At 31.0% G+C, this 20,523-nt stretch overlaps 1 protein-coding gene and 1 long non-coding RNA gene across 6 annotated transcripts in view; one reads left to right on the top strand and one right to left on the bottom strand.

The window, feature by feature from the left end:
- Positions 1-20,523, bottom strand: part of LOC148604740 (rho GTPase-activating protein 7-like) — a 121,646-nt gene that overhangs the window by 16,900 nt on the left and 84,223 nt on the right. For all 4 annotated transcript variants that reach the window (XM_088551052.1, XM_088551051.1, XM_088551053.1 and 1 more), the window contains 2 exons: positions 5,339-5,410; positions 2,882-2,963 (listed from right to left, as the gene is read on the bottom strand). In XM_088551052.1, the coding sequence (XP_088407178.1) occupies positions 2,882-2,963; positions 5,339-5,410 (154 nt within the window). The remainder of the gene's footprint in view (positions 1-2,881; positions 2,964-5,338; positions 5,411-20,523) is intronic.
- On the top strand, positions 50-13,595 carry LOC148604741 (uncharacterized). Of its 2 annotated transcripts, none has more exons than XR_015916221.1 (3): positions 50-64; positions 11,718-11,855; positions 13,422-13,595. It is a non-coding gene; the product is annotated as an uncharacterized LOC148604741 (long non-coding RNA). The 2 variants fall into 2 exon arrangements; XR_015916220.1 differs by lacking the exon at positions 50-64 and adding an exon at positions 4,849-4,937.

The following is a 20,523-nucleotide window of genomic DNA, read 5'->3' as shown; positions in this document are numbered from 1 at the left end:
ACCTTTTGTTTTGAACTTTAAAGTTTTCCTTTGATCTATAGGCGACTAATTGTTTCTCAAGCAGGTAAATGATCTATTGTCTTGGATGTATATTTACCCCTGGTGTTGAAATCAACGACTTTTAACAGGAAATTATGACATTGAGAAATTTATATATGCACTTAATTAATAAATCAATGATTATTTAATATACATGTCATGTTAATTAGTAATTGTCATCTTTATTTTACATTAATTAGGTGTTATAAAGAGGTTGTTTTAATCAATTTTTAGAGTTTATTTAATTTGTAGGACATCCTTTTTACTATGAAATTGACAAGTGAATCAAACCACAATTATAAAAGAATTGTTGAAAGAAAAAAAAAAAAGCACTTTTGAATTTATGGCTTTCCACATCCTAAATTGAAATACATTTCCAATTTTTCCTTTTTAAAATTTTATGTTTATTTTTAAAAGCCTTTGTAAGCAACATTTTAAAATTCATCTTATATTTTCTTTCAAATTCTGACTTTCTAAAATGTATATATTTTTTATTTAAAATTTATATTTATCTAATTTGAACTTCAGAGGTCTCTTTTAAAACATTTTTTTGCAACCTTATAGTATTTACTCCACTAGAATTACAATTTTATTTCTTCTTGTATATCAGGGTCATTTATTAAAAAAAAAAAAAAAATAATAAAAACGAAAAAAGAAAAAAAAGAGTAAATCAAAGTAATTTTTTGTAATGTAAAATACCTATTAAGATAGATATAAAGAAAGTAACATCTTTTTTGGTAACATAATGTAATCTAAAGCCTCAGAAGAGTATTTCCTGGTGGTCATTGACCCCTGTGATTATTGAAGTAACACCTACTACAAAGGTAAAATGGCAAGAATGTGTGAATAGGGCAAAATCTATCAAAATAATGACTTCTAAGTTATAACAATATTTAGCCTTTAATGGACCATGCTTCAATTTGAAAAACTAAATTACACTTGTATGAGGCATTACCTAATATGTTAGAAATCGTCTTGTCAGTGTCAAATCAAAATTTGAGAAGAGAAAATCTTTAACTTTTAAAAAACTTTCAAGGATATTTAAAGGTTCGATGTCCGAAAAGAACATAGCTACGATATTGTAAATTGTATTTGTAAACATTCACACTTCGATTTGAATCAAGCCTTATCATAAAGTTCAACAGTCTTCTGGTAAACATCAACAAATTTTCCAATAAGGAAGAAAAAAATACCCCAAAACAATATAACTATTTCATATTTCATAAACAGGTTCAAAAGACCAGGAAATTATAATACCATTGGATGCAGTATTTGTTACAATGATACAGGGAAGGTTTTCATATGAACCTTTTTATGGCATAATAATGAAAATGTATAATTTCCCAATTTAGGAGTACCTGTCAAAATTTGTGTGTGGAAAAGAAAATATTTCTACTTCATGAAAAAAAAAATGATTTCTAAAACAGTGTATTCTCAAAATTTGTTTATGTGACTGTAACTTAGTAGATACAACAATATCTTAAGTTAAATCTACAGTATCTCATGGCATTTTCAAGAAAACAAAACTTACCATTCTTATTTGAAGACAACTGCATAATAACCATGTGTGCACAACCTCTACAATTTAACGCCATATCTCTACATCTTATTACATTTTATGGTTCGTTTCATATACAGGACCCTTTGTTATTATAATTGAAGGGTTAAAGTATTTACAAACTTCGATCATATCATAGACGACAGGCTCCTATATGTTTACAAGTCTTATATGTTCATGTTTTACTGACAAATGATACTTGAGGAAAAAGGGGGGATGCAAAGAATTTGAAAAAATTGATGTTTATTTTGTAACTATATTGTCAAAAGATTTTATTCCATCAGATACCTCTATCATATGTGACACAATAAATCAACAACAAGCTTGTTTATATATCATTTCTAATTAGATCATGAAAAAAAACCCACTAATTTCATCCCTACCATAATAAAATAACCCCTGATAAATTCCACCAGTATAATATTTAAATGACTTGCAGAAATACAATGACAACAGTTTAACCCATGTAACTTAATCCAATTAAAGATTAATTATTCAGATAAAAAACAATAATACCATTTTGACAGTTTTACAATATAAATGATATAAAATGATACAAAATTAATTCCTTGACCCTTAAATGATAAATTATCAATGACTTTGGGGCTATAAATTTAACAAAGTATCAGATACCATATTGGGTGGGGATCTCTCATAAAAATACCCATTACTAGAACCTTGGGCCTGTTAAAACAGATAGAAATTGACGATATTAAAGGGGACATAAATCATGACAAAGATACTAGTTGATAAAATTTTATGTTTTGGTGATAAATTGAACTTTAATAAAATATCCTTAAGCTTTATTTGTTCGTGTTGACACCCTGTTTAAATTGTTGTTGAGAATTCATATTTTGAGGATTACTACGATTGCAATTTCATCTAGTCTTAAGGCTTTATCTAATCCAAAAATAGACTAATATAAGACTTTTCATGATTACATGTGCAACTCAAGCTGGCACTCTAAGGCACAATGAACAAATAAAAGAAAGTGGGCTACTCACATTTCTTTAACTTCTCAAGTTTGTTACATTCATTTTTAATATGGGACGTGAAACCTTTATCTACTGCCCTATTACTGAATAGTAATAGTTGATGGTGTAAGCCACAATTATTCACTAGATATCCACCTTGTAATGTCAACTCAATTTGGTGGTTTGTAAACTATACAATCAGAAAAGTATGTTCTTCCATCATGAATCATCTCTCACCAGGCCACAATTTTTCGTGCACCCTCATTTTCTACAATTATTTATGTTTCATGATAAATTCAAATGTATTTACCTGATAAGAGGCTGCATGGAATCTTTGTCCAGGAAATCATGATCTTTTTCCACTGATGTAATATCTACAGGAAACTGTCCATCTGGAGAATAAATGCTTAACATTGTTAATGGTATCAATTTTCCTACCAAGTTTCATAAGATTCAGTAATGCACATCATGTCAACATTACACCAAGTACATAAATTCTCAACAGTATAGATGACAATTCTGCAATATTCCATTTTGTATATTAAACAACATGACATTGTTTCTTCACAGGAATCCAACCAGTCTCAAAATGATCACTTTTCAAACGTTTACCAGTGAAAATTAAATTAATTCCAAATTATATTAATTTGCTAAATAAAGAATCAGGCAAGTTTTTTCAATGAAGCATTTCTGCTAAGATCTGTGAACTCCTGTGTAGACATAGCAAAAACATTTGATGTACAATATAGAAAGTCTGGCGTGTAATTGGAGGCTGATAAAACTTGGCATGTGGATTTGTAAGGTGAAATTCTGTAAGACTGGATCAAATTGATGTGACAATGAAAGGAGTTGGCGATACTATCGGACACATCAATGGCAAGCATCCAAAGCTGCCTCTGGTGCAGTCTTTTGTGAATGGTGGGACTTTCACAATGTATCATGTTATGCCACAAATATTGGACGATTATAAACTGACATTTAAAGCAAAATTTGAATGAATGGAAGGTCACTTTCTCATTTTAATGAATTCTTGACATTTTTGAAGTTGTAATTGAAATGCTACTAATTTTACATGTAATCTTACATAATACTTCCTGTTATAGAGATCTGCCTGAAGAATGTCCTTACTTTCATTTTTTACCTTTATGTGATTATGCTTATAAATTTCTGGGAATAAATTATTTTCAGTATTTCAATAATTGGGTTAAAAAAAAACTAGTATGAATTTTTTTTATGTATTCAACAAAACACTGTATCTACAACTCCAACAAGATCTACTCCCTTCACTGTCGGCTACATGTTATAAGCCAAGTTCCCCCTCCAAAGAACTTAGAAGAACTTACGTCATGACCAAACGTAATGGAATGAACCTACTTTAAAGGAGATGAGTCCATGCTTCTTTCTGATAAACTTTCTCAATATCAAATTCAAGACTTTCAAATTAAATTTTAGACTCAAATATCAAGACTAAGGTATCTAAATCCAAACTACAAAAGAAAATTTATCGTAATAACAATTTCCTGTCCAGATAAAATGTACAGAAATGTTCCATTACTTTTATCTCACTTAAGACAAAGTTAATCTCCATATTGAAGAGTTCTATACAAAATCTCTTTTTATTTGACATCTGAGGACCAAACCCTGGGTTTAAACATGTTTGACATCACCAACCTATTCTATAATTAGTATACTAGGGCTATTTTAGTGGTAAGGTTTTTGAGATGATAGGTGGAGATCATAGTAAATAATGCATGGTCATGTGTACAGTTCAAACAAATAAACGTCAAATTCAAATTCAAAATGTATTAAGATTGTAAACTAAACAGCTGGTTGTTGCGGAACTTTTGTGACTGTATAACCGAACTGTTTCATTTAAACAAATCTCCCTTAAACGTTGAAGCCATTTGGGTTATTCTTATCTTCAATATTACTCACACCACTTTCTGTAACCTTAATCATTCTAAATCTAAAAATCCATAGAGCTTTGGCATTGTTTGAAATTTCCGGAACCCCCCACAATGACGAAATCATAAACACTAGAATAAGTGGAACAAACTATAGTACGATCTCAATCTTATGGAATTTCAATATCGAGATACAAACAATAATATTAAAAGATTATGAATTATAGTACAAGTAGGCAAAGTGAGAAAAACTGTCAAATACTTCAAACAAATAATGCTTACATCAGAAAATAGGGTAATTTCAGCTTATCACTGACAGGTCACAATGACATGAAAATTTGATATCTCCTATGATTGGACAGTGTAAATTCATCATGTTTATCCCATGAGTATAGGACTACATAACAGAACCAATATTTGAGATGTCTTTATTATATTACTTAAAGCTTAAGATTTCTCTAAGTAAGTAGCGATTCTTGTCTGAAAGATCTTAGATTTAACCCATGCTTTATACATTGGTATGGTTTAAGGCACACACACTATTTTAATTTATACTGAGGACCTACAAATTTCTAAAAGTAAGGTTTTGGAAATAGGGTTTATTAAATCATATTTAACTCCCACAATCCACCTTTAAAAGTGGCACCAGAATCAAAATCATGTTGGGATAGAGATCATTTTGAATTTGGTCATATGTTTGATCTCCAATCAATAATTGAAAACTAATCAAATATGAGAATGAACTATTCAAATCTGTGTTTTATAATGCAGTTTCATGTCTTATATTTCCATGTTAATATTCAAGATAAGCTAGGATTCTGAATTGACTTCTGGGTCACATGTACTTTAGATTTTGATCTTACCTTCATACATCTGAGCGTACTGGGGAAATCCAGCTTCCTTTAACCATCTTGTTGCTTCAACTGCTTCCACTTCTGAAAAGACAGAAATAACTTTTGTAAAACTAAGTACTGGTACCAAACATTCTACCCAAGGATTATAATCTTAACTGAAAAGTATTTCTCAAAATTTTGCAAGATTTTCTATCTAAAAAAAAAAAAAAAATTTGGACTCTCTCATAAAATTGTTGGAAAAAAAATAAGGTACCATAAATACCTACAGTGCAATGTGATTTTCAAACCTTTTACTTCCCAGCAATTTAACAACACAAAGTGAACAGAACAGAACAGATTTGAGGATATACACCCTACAAATCTGATTTATTAACATCTGTTTATTGGGGGAAATTACATAATGAAATAATTTCATCACAAAGTGACTACACAATAGACTTATAAAACCCTGTGAGATTATTACTCAGTTTTATGAAGACATGGGGTCACACTGTTACCTATAACAGGCCATAACCTGACTACCTCCCTTTGAAGAATACCTTCATTATGTAACGCCCCAAATGATGCATATTTATATTATTCATTAACACCTTGTTACACCAGAGGAGAATGATCCCTTTGATCTATCAAACAGGTAGTTAAAGGTAGATATTTAACACCTTGTCAGGTTTATTCTTCCTCTTATGATAAAATATGCATGCATATCTTTCATGTTTGCATTTTTAATTTGAAATATAATGCATGAGTGTGCATTATTACTTTGAAAACAGTGATGAAATTGTCCATGCAAGTGTATTGGGTAATTGGTCATCTGTTTGATGTTCGTGAAGTAAATAAAATATATATGGATTAAAAATCCCTTACTTTGTCATAATACCATGTCCTCTATTTCATACAGGTTTAATACATTCTACAACCATGTAATTTTGAAATATTTATGAAGTGCACTTTGTCATTTAATATGTGCATACATGCACTTTATGACATGCACCTGATGCACAGATAGTGCTATATATTATATCAATATAAGCTTTATCAAAATAAACAAAATATTCAAATTAAGTACATGTAATGTTATTCATTCTCTGTTACGTGACTGAAGACAGTGAATTAAATTCTATTTTTAATAATCTCAACATGGATTCTATGAAAATATAACTTTTTCAAGATAACAGTTTGTTTCTTCAATAACTGGACTGTTTGAAAAACACCTTCTTGTAACGATATATTTATAGAACTTGTTTACACAAAAACTGGACATTCATAAAACAAATACTTCAAAAAAGTTTGCTCAAATAAATTAATACGCCCAAAATAAGTCAGGCTTCTTTTGTCCATTTGTAAAGGCCATCACATTTCAAGTGTTGGTCATACAGGAAAGGCTCAGCAAAAGTAAACACAGTGTCATGACCGAAATCTACAATTCAAGAGGGAAACCAGCTTTTATAAATAGCCCTAAAATGATAAGAAAATGGACCAAAGATGAAATACCTCAGAAAAGAAAAAAAAAAGAAAATCATACATACAGATTAATATTTGCTTGTCATACCAGTTTGTTTCAGCTGTATTGGAAATCTTAACCATTGAAAATGTTTTATCAAAGTGCATTTAGCAACCATAGTCTATATGCTTAGTCCAATTTAGCCCAGAGAACTTTTTGGAAGGCAAAGAAATAGGGGATTAAAATTCAATTTGAAAGTCATGATTAAAGGATTAGTAGGTTTTGCATTAAAGCACTGCAAGTAAGGACCATTCATTTCTCTTCTCTCACAGTACAAGTCACATACCTTTAGGCTGAGAACACATACTATAAAAGCACATGTGGAAGTCCTATGAATAACGACCAAATATTTCACATAAAGGCATTATTGGAACATACATAATAGTTTAAGATACGATCACTTTCTATTGCCGATGGATTAAAACCTAGGCATTACTTCACTATCTCTACGCGCCTATGTATGGAATATTTCTGTTCAACATTTTATCAGACATTAGATAACATTTGTACATTCATGCTGCTTATAAGTACATTTATATGTTAGATTATGACAGGATATCATACCAAATTTAAATGCAATCTGTTCAGATATGAAACCAAAGTTACAGTTGATACAGTTGCGATACAATGCAAGATGTTGGACTTGTTATAACTCACATTCATATTAGAAATACTGGAATGAAAGAACTCGGTCCAAATCTTTTGTGAAATTTTATTAAAAGATAATGGTACGAAATATCTTCTTGGGACATAGTTGCTCATGAAAAGGATTATTATGATAGGTTTTTGAGTCTTTAACTATCAATTTTCCTGAGAGAAAAAATCCACAATAAATCTAACCAGCTTGTAAAAATATTTCAATAGAACAGGTTAAGCTCTCAATTCTGACCTAGTCTAGTTTTATTTTTTCCACAGTGGGGTTAAACAAATTTCCCATGTAGTAACTGGCTTAAAGTATCAGAATGTAATTTTTTGGTTCAAAGATGGGTAATACTGTTATATCATAATCTTGTTGCTTAATTTCAAAGCACACAAGGGTGGACCCTTAAAAATTAAATTGCCACATTTTGTCTTTATGTAACGTTGTGCACCCTAAACAACGAATCTATTCTTGGTACATCAGAAATTATCAAGTTTCCCTTTCATAGCAATTTTGTTCCAAACAATAAATTCTTAAATGGTTCAAGAAATTGAGAATGTACAAATTTAAAGATGCTACTGAACCTAAATTTAAGCCAACGATAAAAGAAAGACCACTAAATATATTTTTGTATTTCATATATTTTCATAAAAACATATTTAGTGAGAAAAAAAAATTATCTTTACCTTTTTCTTTGTATTTTTTACATCCATTAAAACACATAGATGACCTGATGCTGCACAAATCTGGCAAGGACATCCTTCGTTTAAAGTCATTAGAATGTTTTAAATCATGATCAAAAAGACACTTGGACAGAAGTTTTAAAGCTGTCAAACTAGACATGTCACTCTATCTGTAACTGACAAAGACAACAGATTTTTTGCCACCAGTTACCATGTTCTTGTTTAAAGCATGGAAATCGTTGTGAATGACACTGAACTTTTTCAGGATAAAAATTCACTGCAATTGACCATGTGATAAACTTAGCTAAATATGTTAGTTGACTTTTTCACCTGTCTGGAGAGGTGTTTAATCACTGCTGTTGTGAAACCTTAGAAATACATCTGTAACAAACACAGCCATATCATATATCTCATTTACATATGGTTTCAGTAATATTTGAATTAGGAAAGTTGACAGTTGGTTCCAGTTCTACGGAAATTAGTTCTCCATTTATGGCTCACTTTTCCCAGATGGAACTATCTGATACTGTGAACAATTGACAGATTACAAAATTATTATCCCCGTTGTTCTGAACCTTCAATCAGGAAATTGGTATTCCTTTGTCAAAATATGACAGCTACATAAAGTTGAGTAATACAAGTAAACTCATCACAGGATGAATTTATCCTTTATGGCTATAATAGTAATTTGAAATATAATCACCAGAAAATGAATCTGTAAATTTTCATAACACGATATCCACTTGTGTCATCAAAAACTCTGCATGAATCAGAAAATGACACAAACTCATCTGTAAAGGCATCAGTTCAAATCCTGATTTGCAAAATTGGATGATTCAAGCAATTCCTAAAAAAAGTCCTACTTCAATCCTTAGGCTTGTAGATCTAAGCCAGAGTCGAATTATGAAAAAATTTTCTCTAAAATTATCCTTCTAAATTTCTAGGCTTGTAAATTCAAGCCAGTGTCGTAAAGGCCTAATGCAATATATGTCAACTGATTATGGCGGTTATCTAACGATTGGTCAATCATTTACCTGGGTTTGAGGTTAGAGTGGTATAAATAAATGTTACCAAGCTCTTTGTTTGTGAGCAAACATCTCTGTTCAGTATCTTATGTTTACTTTAGGAAAACTGGACTCATGTTGAAACTCAAAACCTGATGGAAATTTGAAAACAAACTTCTCTCTGATTATAAGCCCGAAATAAAACATACCACTCAAATCACTGTATACAAATACTCATAAACTAGGAACTATTTTTTTACACAATTGTTTGACAGCAAAGCATATTTTCAAATAGTTTAATCAAATGAAATAACAGTTTCCCAGACGTTTGAACAGATTGCTTTATTGACAAGAACATTGTTTGTACATTTTCATAAGTAAAAGTATATTTGCCAAACTCCTCCCAAAATAGGCCTGCATTCTCACGAGAGGTGACCCAGAGAAATATGAACACAGAAGCACTTTTACCAAGAATTATGAATTTAAATGATTTACCTCATAAGAGATTGTCATTATTATAATCATTTTCATAAATAATTTTGAATAATATATGTGTAACTTGTAAAGTGCAAGTCACAGAAAGAGAACATATTTATCAATGTAAAGATATATAAACAGTGTTTTCTGATGAGAGAAAAAGGGGAGGGTGATAGTGTGTGTAAAAAGTTCCTTCCCCAAGGAATGTTTTTCGCTCTCAAGTCTGAGGAGAGAGTTAATGTTCCTAATATTTTTTTTTGTACAGATATCTTACTTCTTACTTGGGTAGTTATGGGCAAGATAACAAGAAATAAGATTGATAAAAGACAACACATAATATATGCCAAGATACTGCATGGTTCATATTTTACAGTTTATGGTATTCATCATACAACTTTTCAATTTTCAAGTCAATGATTATTTAATTCTAGGCGTGCCTGATTGAGAGGTTTATTCTACTAATACTCAGGTTTTTCCCCCCATATCGCTATTATATGTACTATCAATAGATCTACATCCTAGGAAACACTCACTTCATATTTAACTCTATTTCACCAATTTAAAAATCTAAAAAGGACTTAAAAGTTAATAAATCTTGATATAAATGAGATTAACATTGTCAAATACAAAAGCTCTCCATCAATATTAGTCCATTGTTATTTATTTGCAAGAACAACATAGCTACGTGTGCCGTGGAGAGTACACCTGACACAGTATCTAGGTACCAGTAGTATTCCGGATAGGAATGTTAGAGTCATTGTAGGTTGATCAATATTGATTGGTAGGAGTTTTGTATTATCATATTTACATGTAATCTGCCTAACTTGATAAATATAATTGTTGGCTTGTTGATAGATAGTTGTATTAAATGTGTGAAGTACAACTACATGCAATGTTCAATAAACTGTTCATTAAATGTGTAGTTTTGCTTATGTACAGAGTTATTTCCCTTGATTGCTGTAGTTTCACTATACTTCACCACTTGAGCAATTGTAAAAAAACTTAAATCTGATCTGCTTCCATTTTAAGAAAAGGTCCAGTATTTGAAAGGTCAAAGCATTCCTCTTGCTTAAAAATACTGCTTTTTTTTTTTGCAAATGTATGCAGAAGATTTTTTCAAATTTCTTAATAACTATGCCACTTTCTAATAACAAAGGAAGTCCTGAATGTTGAATATTGGTCAGCAATAATCTTACAATCCTAACTGAATGGCTAATGTTTAACAAGTGAGCATTATTTGATAAAGCAATTTACACAAGCTTACGATGACCAATGCCTTGTTGATTTTACGTCACCAATTATTAATAAAGGAAACTGGGCATAAGTTCGATTCTATATGAAATGGTAAAATATCCTTGTGTGAGGGTGTCAAATATAACCACATGAAGTGTCCAAACAAATCTTATTATTTACAGTACTGTAAGGCCATATGTTTGACCACTGTGAATTAAAAGTGAATTTTAGTCCGGTTTGCTCAAGTAGACTATTTTAAGCTTTAAAGACCCGTGATAGGGTATTGGACTTATTTATTTGACTATCAAAATAATTTTTATGTTTCTAAGCAGTTTATATTATCTTAAATATGATTTCATTGACCTCATATGTGTCAGAACAACTCAACCCAGTTTTTACGACCTAATGAATTACCAAGATATTTAAAAATGACAAACATTAAGGCAATAATTCACTTCATAAGTTAAAGATGTCAATAAATTAATCTTGCATAATCATGTAGTATGTCTTTGATAATATATAAATGAAAATTCTATTTTTTTGGCAACCATCAAAGGCTTAAAAAATGACTGATTAAATAAGAAAGAATAGCAGTAATGTGTATCACAGTTATCTCCCTTGGGAAACATGGACTAGATAAAAAATACAAAACATTATGAACATTCTCTGCTTTTCTTTTTTATTTGCAAAAAAGCAAGAACCCTGAAACATCAACAAATTCACAAGCTGGATTTTAACCAACATAAAATGATATCAGCTCCTTAAGTGAATGTATATTTGAATATATTAAGACCAAATGTAATGATAATTAAATGATAAAAGCGTATTTACAACCATAGTATTTTTCTAGATGCTAAATAGTTTAATAGCAGATTTCCCAATGGAAGCCTGGTTGCATTGCATGAGAGTGATAGAAATGCAATTGTCTGGCCTTATTGTTCAACACAGATTACAATATGAGGGCACCCCTGACCAATTCACATCTCAGGTGAGTTTGAATTAAAAAATTTTGAACATACAGATATATTTGCTAAAATGAAAACTAATCAAAACTAATGACAATAATTTAAGATAAAAATAATTAAAATTACCTCTTATGATTCTTAAACAAATCCCTATGAAATAAAATTCCTTTTCTAAAAAGTTTTCTCAGTAAACCTTCCACTGTAGGCCATCACGACCTTCTTACTACAATAGATTATTCCAACGATGGAATGGACACCGAAAATGGACCATAAATTGAATAATGGACAATGTTCATTCAAGAGACCATGGACCAATCCTTTATTGGTACAGTTCCCAAAAATAGGATACTTCACAATCTAAACTATTTTGGCTATTTATGGTCTATTTCTACTTCAATGTTTATTGAAAGTGAAAATTTGAGATAAAAAGTAAATGAAAACTGATACTGTCCACTTTTAAGGGATAATGGGCTAAGACAAGGACAGGAAAACATTCATCAATCAAAACCTGTCATGAAATATTTACTTAATAAGTGTTTTACACTAAAGCTGACCAGCACATAAAAATGTCAAGATATTTCAAGGAGGTGTTATTTCCCAGTGATCTACATTTGAACACCAACAAATAATATTTTTGGCCTATTTCTATCATTGTGACAGTACTGAAAAGGCCATAATGGGCAATTTCACTGTTAAATCTGATGTGTGTAATTTATTGCAATTCAAAGAGTCCACACAAATACTGGAGATTTTTGTTCTGATAAGTCCCTGTTTATCCATCATAATTTAACAACTCGATGGTATCTTGATGACAGAAAGGCTTTAGAAAATGGTTTAAGATGAATATGTTATATTTGTCAATACCAAAAATAAATGGTACTTTGGGGCCATCAATGGAAGCAATTTTTTATCTACTTAAAAAAAAGACCCTGTCAAATATAAAATATCATGAACAAATGTAAAGAAATAAAACCTAGGTGACATTAAGGGTTAAGTGTTGAAATGAACACCAAAGTTACAACATGAGACATAAATAATTTGCCCTTACTGCTACTCACCTTCACTTAGCATAAATCAAAATTTTCTTTTATTATTTAAAATATTGATCATAAACAATTGTTGAAAGGAGAGAATTTAAGGTATTTTATCATACAGAATATAACAAGGAAAGGGAAATGCATTCATTTTTTACACTGGAAAGTATAAGAAAGTAGTTGCATTTATCTAAACAACATCTGCAAGACAGGTGATGTTACAAGTTCACCTTTTCTTGAACTTTGTGATAAGAGTTATCTCCCTTAAATACAATTAACAGAAAATTGTGCTAATTTATAGAATCCTAAAGTGGATTTCGATATTAAATTCAAGGAAATCAGAAGAAAGCAATACTTGAAGCTCATATCTAAGTAAATGACTTTTGTCTATGACCTTCACAGAAACCCATAAAGATCAAAGGTCAAGCCTCATTACAATCTGACCATATGCAACATCATGAATGAGTTAACAAGCCTTCAAATGTGACATTATGACTACTGACTGACCATAAAGTTTCATTTAACACCTTTGAGGTTTTCCATTTGATCTTGCAGGTATGCTAATTTGACCATGTACAGGATGTGACAGATTTGGTCAAGAAACATGGCTCTTAAAATGTAACATGCGACTAGCCTTGGTGGAGGAAGTTGTATCAAAGACAAACATTAAATGTTTGGTCAATAAAAAGATAGGATTTAGAACTTCAAATAAGATCTAAACTTTTTAAGACATGGTAATCTATAGTAATAAATAAAATTGATATTCAAATAAGAGATCCATGACCAGAATATTAGTTTCCTAGACATATTTAATTGGACAATTAAAGCAAGAAAAAGGGCTAGATACACAAACATTTCATCTCTGAATTTGGTGAGAAAAATTAATAATAAAAACTTAACCTCTAAGGCTGCATACTTAATAATGGAGGAATATCTTAAGGACCATGAAGGTTTACTTGGAAAAATACTGAACACACATAGTATATAACAAAACCATCTCTAGGTATGGAAATAAAGTTGTGAATAATTCACCCTTTTCTGATACATATTATCCAGGTACCCTTCTGTTTAATCCCTAACCCTACCTTAATCCCCCAAGATGTCACATTAGATGGACAGCTAGTGGTAAGTTTGTGTTGCTTCTGGTCAATGTGCCATGTACATCTATATAATTTATGGTTATTTCTACATGTACCAGTACATGTAGTGCCAAGGGATTCCCCCAAATGTCCTGAAAGTTGTTTATACATAAATCATGGTTATTTCTTAAAGCTGTGTTAGCATGATTTATGTGGTTCTAAAAACATGATAAATGGTCTGTCATTTTTTTTTTTGGATCAAATTAAGAACCAGTCTGATACCAGTTTTTTTTGTCCCCAAAGTTTCAGTATACATGCGTACATGTCACCCAAGGGAAACCAAGACTTGCTATATCAAACCTCTCTGCATTTAATATATATGACACTTAGTATCAGAGGTGCATGCAACTTTTTATGTATTCATAAATCTAAAGAGTGAGATCATTTTCAACTCTCTTCCCATTCTGTGAGGTTGTTCCATTATTATTGATTGTAGACAGAGCCATCTTCCATCATGAATTAAGCAAATAGCTATCTGATTATTGGTACCACTGATAACTATATATCCCCAGATATCAATTATTGAAGCTGGTTGTTGTTGAAAAACAAAGATCATGGAACTACAACAGCAGTTCATTGATAGCCTTAATGAGACACCAACATGTGGCTCATCCTTTTGATATATAATTAATTACCTGGCCAGGTATAATGAGGTAAATACAGGTATAAATCATTAGGGGAACAAGGTGTGAAAAACAACTCTATAAATAACACAGCTGGACAGTGACTCTGTACTTGACAATGGGATTATAGAGATGTAAACTATTACAAATGTGTAAAGTTTCAATGAAATCTGTCAAGCCCTTTTCACTTATTTGTAGATTGTTAGTGTGAATAGCAATGTTGTTAAGTACTTAATAATTTTCACTTCTCCAAATACAGATATTTTTGTCACTGATGCTATAAAAGCTTGTCTTTGACCTTGGGAGAAATTCAAGACTTGAAATTTAACACTTTAATTATACAATAGTAAATGACCCCAAGTTCTGCAAGTGCTTATTAGTAAATGACAGGGCATTATTTTTTTCACACTAACTCCTGAGCACCAAACAAAAACAAGTTTATGGTACATAAAGGCCTTAATTAAATCTAAAATTTGCAAGAATTTTGATAATTTCTACCAATGGAAGTCACACACTAAATATTAAAGCCTTTAAAACCAGGCTCCTACTTACCCTTTTTGATATAAGCATCCTCATAGAAGGCACATAAATGTACACAACTGTCCCGCTTCCTTCCTTCCTGGCCACCACAACAACTCCACTCCCACTTTAGTATTTGTTTCTGTACAATTGCTGACACAAAGCTCAACATTGTTTCTCAATTACACTTAGAAATCTTAGAAATATAGTGACTTATAAATGTCCCAATATGCTGGTCATGATGAAGGCATACATTCTAGACAAATTTCCTAAGCTTTTCTGAAAGTTCTAAATTTTGTCATTTAGCAGTCTTTGTAGAATTGACTAATTATCACTCAATAGTGGGAGACCGAAAAAACCCTGAAATTTTATTTAATTTTAACACTGTATTCGTTGAAAATTTCCTGGTTTAACATGTCCACTTAAAAATAGCTTATAAGCAACTTCCACACTTTTTTTTATAAATAGCAAATCATATGAACATCACAAGTTACTGATGACAGTTTCAATAACAAGTACACGACTTCCTTGAAAATGTAATAAAACCAATACATGTATAATTTTAACTTTCTTAAAAAGTCAAAACTTTCCTATTTTTAAAAAGTTCAAACTTCAACACTTTCTCCAAAAATTCAGAAATTCACCAACTGTCAAAAACTTTTACACATTATAAATTCCCATCAAACTGATCAAGTATTAGAATTACAACAGAAGGGTGGGCTACTCATTCTGTTATATGACCACAAGGCCCATTTACTTCATCAGCTGCCAAGATTAAATGAAGCACACATTTTTGATAGTCAATTAATTCTCTATTCTTCCTGACCAAATTCCTGATGAACAAAACTCACATAAATCCCACTAAATTGATCAGATATGCAATAACCCATGTAAGTCTGGCAAATACCTGACCAGTTGATAATTTACTGCAGGTAAACATGCATCTTTTACCTGTATGTACAGGTGATCCAGGACAATTAGGCTAAATGACCAACTGTGACCAATCAAAAAGGTCACAGAAACCACCCAGAGGGACTACTTATCCTACATCATTTTATATTCATAATCATAATCAATTATAAATAATTTTGGTGGCTCCCAGACATTAAAATCATAACAATACCACTAGGCATTGATAATTAAGTTCACAAGGTTAAAATTTTGGTTGTCATTCTTGTTATCTTTAAGTTAGGATCTAATCTGATAAAAGAAACGGTCAATTTTATTATTGAATGTCGGTTTTGTTTAGAAATATAATTTAATTTATCATTTATTATAAAGATAAGCTGCGGTCAAGTTGACCCATGGTTGTCATAGGAAAATGGGAAAATAATTAATATCTTACTTGAATAAAGCCAGCCCCAATTTTTGAAGAATAAAGAACAGAAAATGGCATATTCTGACTCAGGGGCAACTTCCAAAGAAGGACGGGGATCAACTATCCTTCACTTCATAAATGTTATGGTGTAAAGTAGACAATTCCACCCAATCAGTATTGTATTATTATCCAAGATTTTGTACATACTTCTGAATCATACTTTTGTCATTACACAGTACTACTTAATGTTGGAATACAAATGACTGAGCAGCTTAAGGTGTCCCATCGAGTAGCTTTTAACAGAAAAATGAAGAAAGCTGATTCTAGTTCCAATTTAAGGAACTATGTGTGTGACTATGAATTGCTATATCATGATTTTTTTTTCTCAAACTGTGTGCATAAACTACAATTGAAACTAACACTGGAGTGTTTACAGCTGACAAGATAACTGCATGTTCAGCAATTATACAATTATATGACAGTAGTATGCTCTAATGACTGGTTAAACTACCATGATACAGTAATTAAATGCACTGCATCTGGATATCAATTGATTTCTACAGACAGATTGAATGGCATTACTGTAATTTGATGACACTAAAGTCTTGTAAGTTCTCAATGAACCTTTCAAGTGCATCACAGTATATAAGACATCTTTGTATCTCTGGTGCTGTGTAACAGTGGACTATCTTGTCAGTATTAAGAGTTTTCCCACCATGAAAAGAATGGTGATCATACCATGACTTAGCAGTAACTTGGGTTACATCTTCAACAAATGGTCCATAGACTATTCTAATGACCACATATGGTTTAAAACTTTAAAAAAATGAAAATCAAACTTTTGATTACATCTTTAACAAGAGTTCTATAGATTGTACTAATGGACCCATTTAGCTTTAAAGCTTTTTAATGGCAATAAAGCAACTACACAGATCAAATTTTACTCTGAGATCTGACTTGTAACATTCTACCTAGGATGACACTGAATATCTTTGTTTCTGCAACAAAAGACCTCTGTCTCAAAGACCAAAAACTTTTGTCAGGGCAACAAGTGCTGAAGAAGGTTAAACTCAGTTCAAACCTTGGCATTTTGTGTAACTGTTTACTTTAAAAAAACAAATTAAATATTGCATACAAAAGCTGTTTTTCCAATTTTGAAGAAATGAATTATGAAAAAAATATGCTAAATCATTCCATAAAATTGAGAGTTAAATTAATATGAAATTGTTGTAAACAACATTTGAACTGAAATGAAAATCTAATTTTGAGATGAAAATTTCTGCATGAAAACTTTTCTAAAAGGTCAGCAGTTAATCCCTGATTTAACAAGAAATCAATCAAACAGCCTTCTTACAACAATGATGGAATAAGTGCAAAGGATCATGGGTAATATTGTATAATCCCAGTCACAAGGAAGTTTGGTAGATTATGACCACTGGCCCTCACATCTGTCAAGTTATTTGAGAATTTTGTACAAATTGGAACTAATGCCAATGAGCCATAAAATGATTAATGCAATTATTTGGTGTTATGTTAAAATTGACAGGAAGAAAATTTATTTCAAGGCCAGTCACCTTGCTATCCCGTTACACCCTTCATTTAGTTTTATGCAAATATTCAATTTTCTCCACAAGATATTTTACATTTTTTTTCTGATTTCATTAGAGTTCAGTTAACTATAATTTCTTCCCAAAACACAAAATCAAAACTTGTGTAATATGTACAACTAATACCACATATTCAAGAATTATTTATTCACTCAGAAACCAACTTAAACAAATGACTACACAAATCATGTATGCATTAGTAAGGAAACTTAATTCAATGATACTAAAAACACAAATAATACAACTTCAAAATACAGGACAATACACACTTTTAAATATTTTCTAGAAAAAAAAAGATGAAAAACAGAAAATAAAAATAAACACCGAACATTGATTTAAAACCCACAAAAAGAACTTCGAAATTGGTTAAATTTAGTGCAGCATCCTCAAAATGTGCAAGAAGTCTCTTCATACAATCTATTCATATATTTTCAATTTTTCATGACAGTCTTAAAGCCTCTTTCACTGTGGTCCAATTTATGGGTGCAGATTAGGACACCTGATATAGGGTACCCCATCCCAATCTATAGAAGATATCCTAACATAACAATGATATATCAGTCTACCCTATATATTAGATTTCAATGTACCCAAAAAACCACAAGTACTCAGTAATATGTTTAAACCCTAAATTTCTATTGTGCTGGAATATTTAGGTTAACTCTTTTAACACATTTTACTATAATAAACTTATTCACATGCTTTTAATCTTTAAAATTCAATGAATTTCCTAAATATCTTATTACTTTTAGGTCTGTTTTCAATCATTTTTGACCCCAAAACCACAATGTTTTAGATTGGTGACTTTTATCAAACAAAAAGGCATTTTACAGCATTTAATCCTACTCATTATTCTGAGCATAAAAATTCTCATATGTTTAAAATTTCAAAATCAACAATAAAATATGAAGTTCTGAGATTTTAAAGGAGTAAGTACTGTGGCTATTAAAAGTCAATCAACCTCCACTGGGGGTTAAATAAAGGTCTGAATGCCCATATAAAAACTTGCTTTGGTAAGGCCAACACAACTAAAAAGGAAGTTAACTATCGTAATCTTGTATCATATGCTGAATTAGAAATTGTTCCAGTTAAAGAGTTGATGAAAGATAATGGAAAAGAACACTAAATTTTAAACTAAAATGGCCAATAAACAAGAAAATGGTCCACAGCACCATCCAGCTAGGGCTGTAAGATTAAAAATGCAGGATAATCCAATTGCTAACAGGCTGTGGATGATGACTTCCAAAACAGACTGTATGATTTTAAGTTGTGTTGACAAATCGTGACTGGATAAAACTGTTTGTCCAAATAACAGAAGCAGCAGTAATGAAAATTAAGAAAAAATCCTTTTAGCCATTGATGAAAATATTGGCAAATGACCAAAAAAGGAAAATTCATCCACTAAAGACAACAACAGTTGCAGAATGAAGCTGAAACTGATACAGCTCTATCAATAAAACAACACATGTTTTAAACATTTGACCTGAATAGTTCCATCATGCCACTGGCAACCAGTCAGTGCATACATTTGAATAACAAGACAAAAATAGATTTTACCTAGTTACCACTGAATGGTTTTCAAAATAACTTCAAAGGAATATAGTTCCATACAAAGATTAATTTATTTCCCCATAATGTAAATAAGCAAAATCATACAAAAATGTTACAAGCTTCGGTAAACCTCTATGATTATTTAGACACACAGTCAGCTGGGAGTTTATAACTTACCGAGTATATTATTAGCATGGCCTAATTGTACAGTAATCTTAAAGAAAATAGGAGAGACTAGTAGGAAAAGGGCAATGGGATGGACAAGTAAGGGAAGACAAATCATTAATTTGATGGCACAAATCATAGTAATTTTCTTATTTCTGAAATACAATAAAAAACTGAAAAGAACATTATTTCGAGGGTTAGAGATCAATGGACTAAGTGGTAAATAAACAATCATCTTGACCACTATTTCAGAAACTTACAAAAGGTCTTTTTGAAAAAAGATACTGTCACTAGTTTAATAAAAGTCAAATATGTTATAACTTTGTGTAATATATGACAAGCTTACATATAGTATATTCTATCAGGGTATGACCAAGCCCAGCAACCAATTGTAAACAGTAATTAACAGCAATATGCCATGATTAAAGAAAATTAAAAACATAGAAATAAATAAAGGTCAGAGGACTGGAATTCTTTTGAAATTACTCAAATAAACTTTTAACTTTTGACAACCTTTTACGAAAACACCAGAATTTTCGCACTTACATAAAAATTGACATTCCCAATAGAAAAACAATGACCACAATTTAAGGAGTGCTGAGTTGGCCTCCAAGCATGTGACAGACCAGCCTACTGTCAGCTGAACACTAAACTATCAACATATCTACAATTAAAGTCCTCAATAATTAAACTTCAATTGAACCCAAACAAGACATCATAGAAGGCCTATTATTT

The sequence above is a fragment of the Perna viridis genome, chromosome 10 (assembly GCF_037379345.1).
Source record: "Perna viridis isolate PV_CMFRI_1.1 ecotype Kerala chromosome 10, ASM3737934v1, whole genome shotgun sequence".
In the NCBI taxonomy this organism is placed as follows: domain Eukaryota; kingdom Metazoa; phylum Mollusca; class Bivalvia; order Mytilida; family Mytilidae; genus Perna; species Perna viridis.
This window is presented reverse-complemented; position numbering and strand designations above follow the sequence as displayed.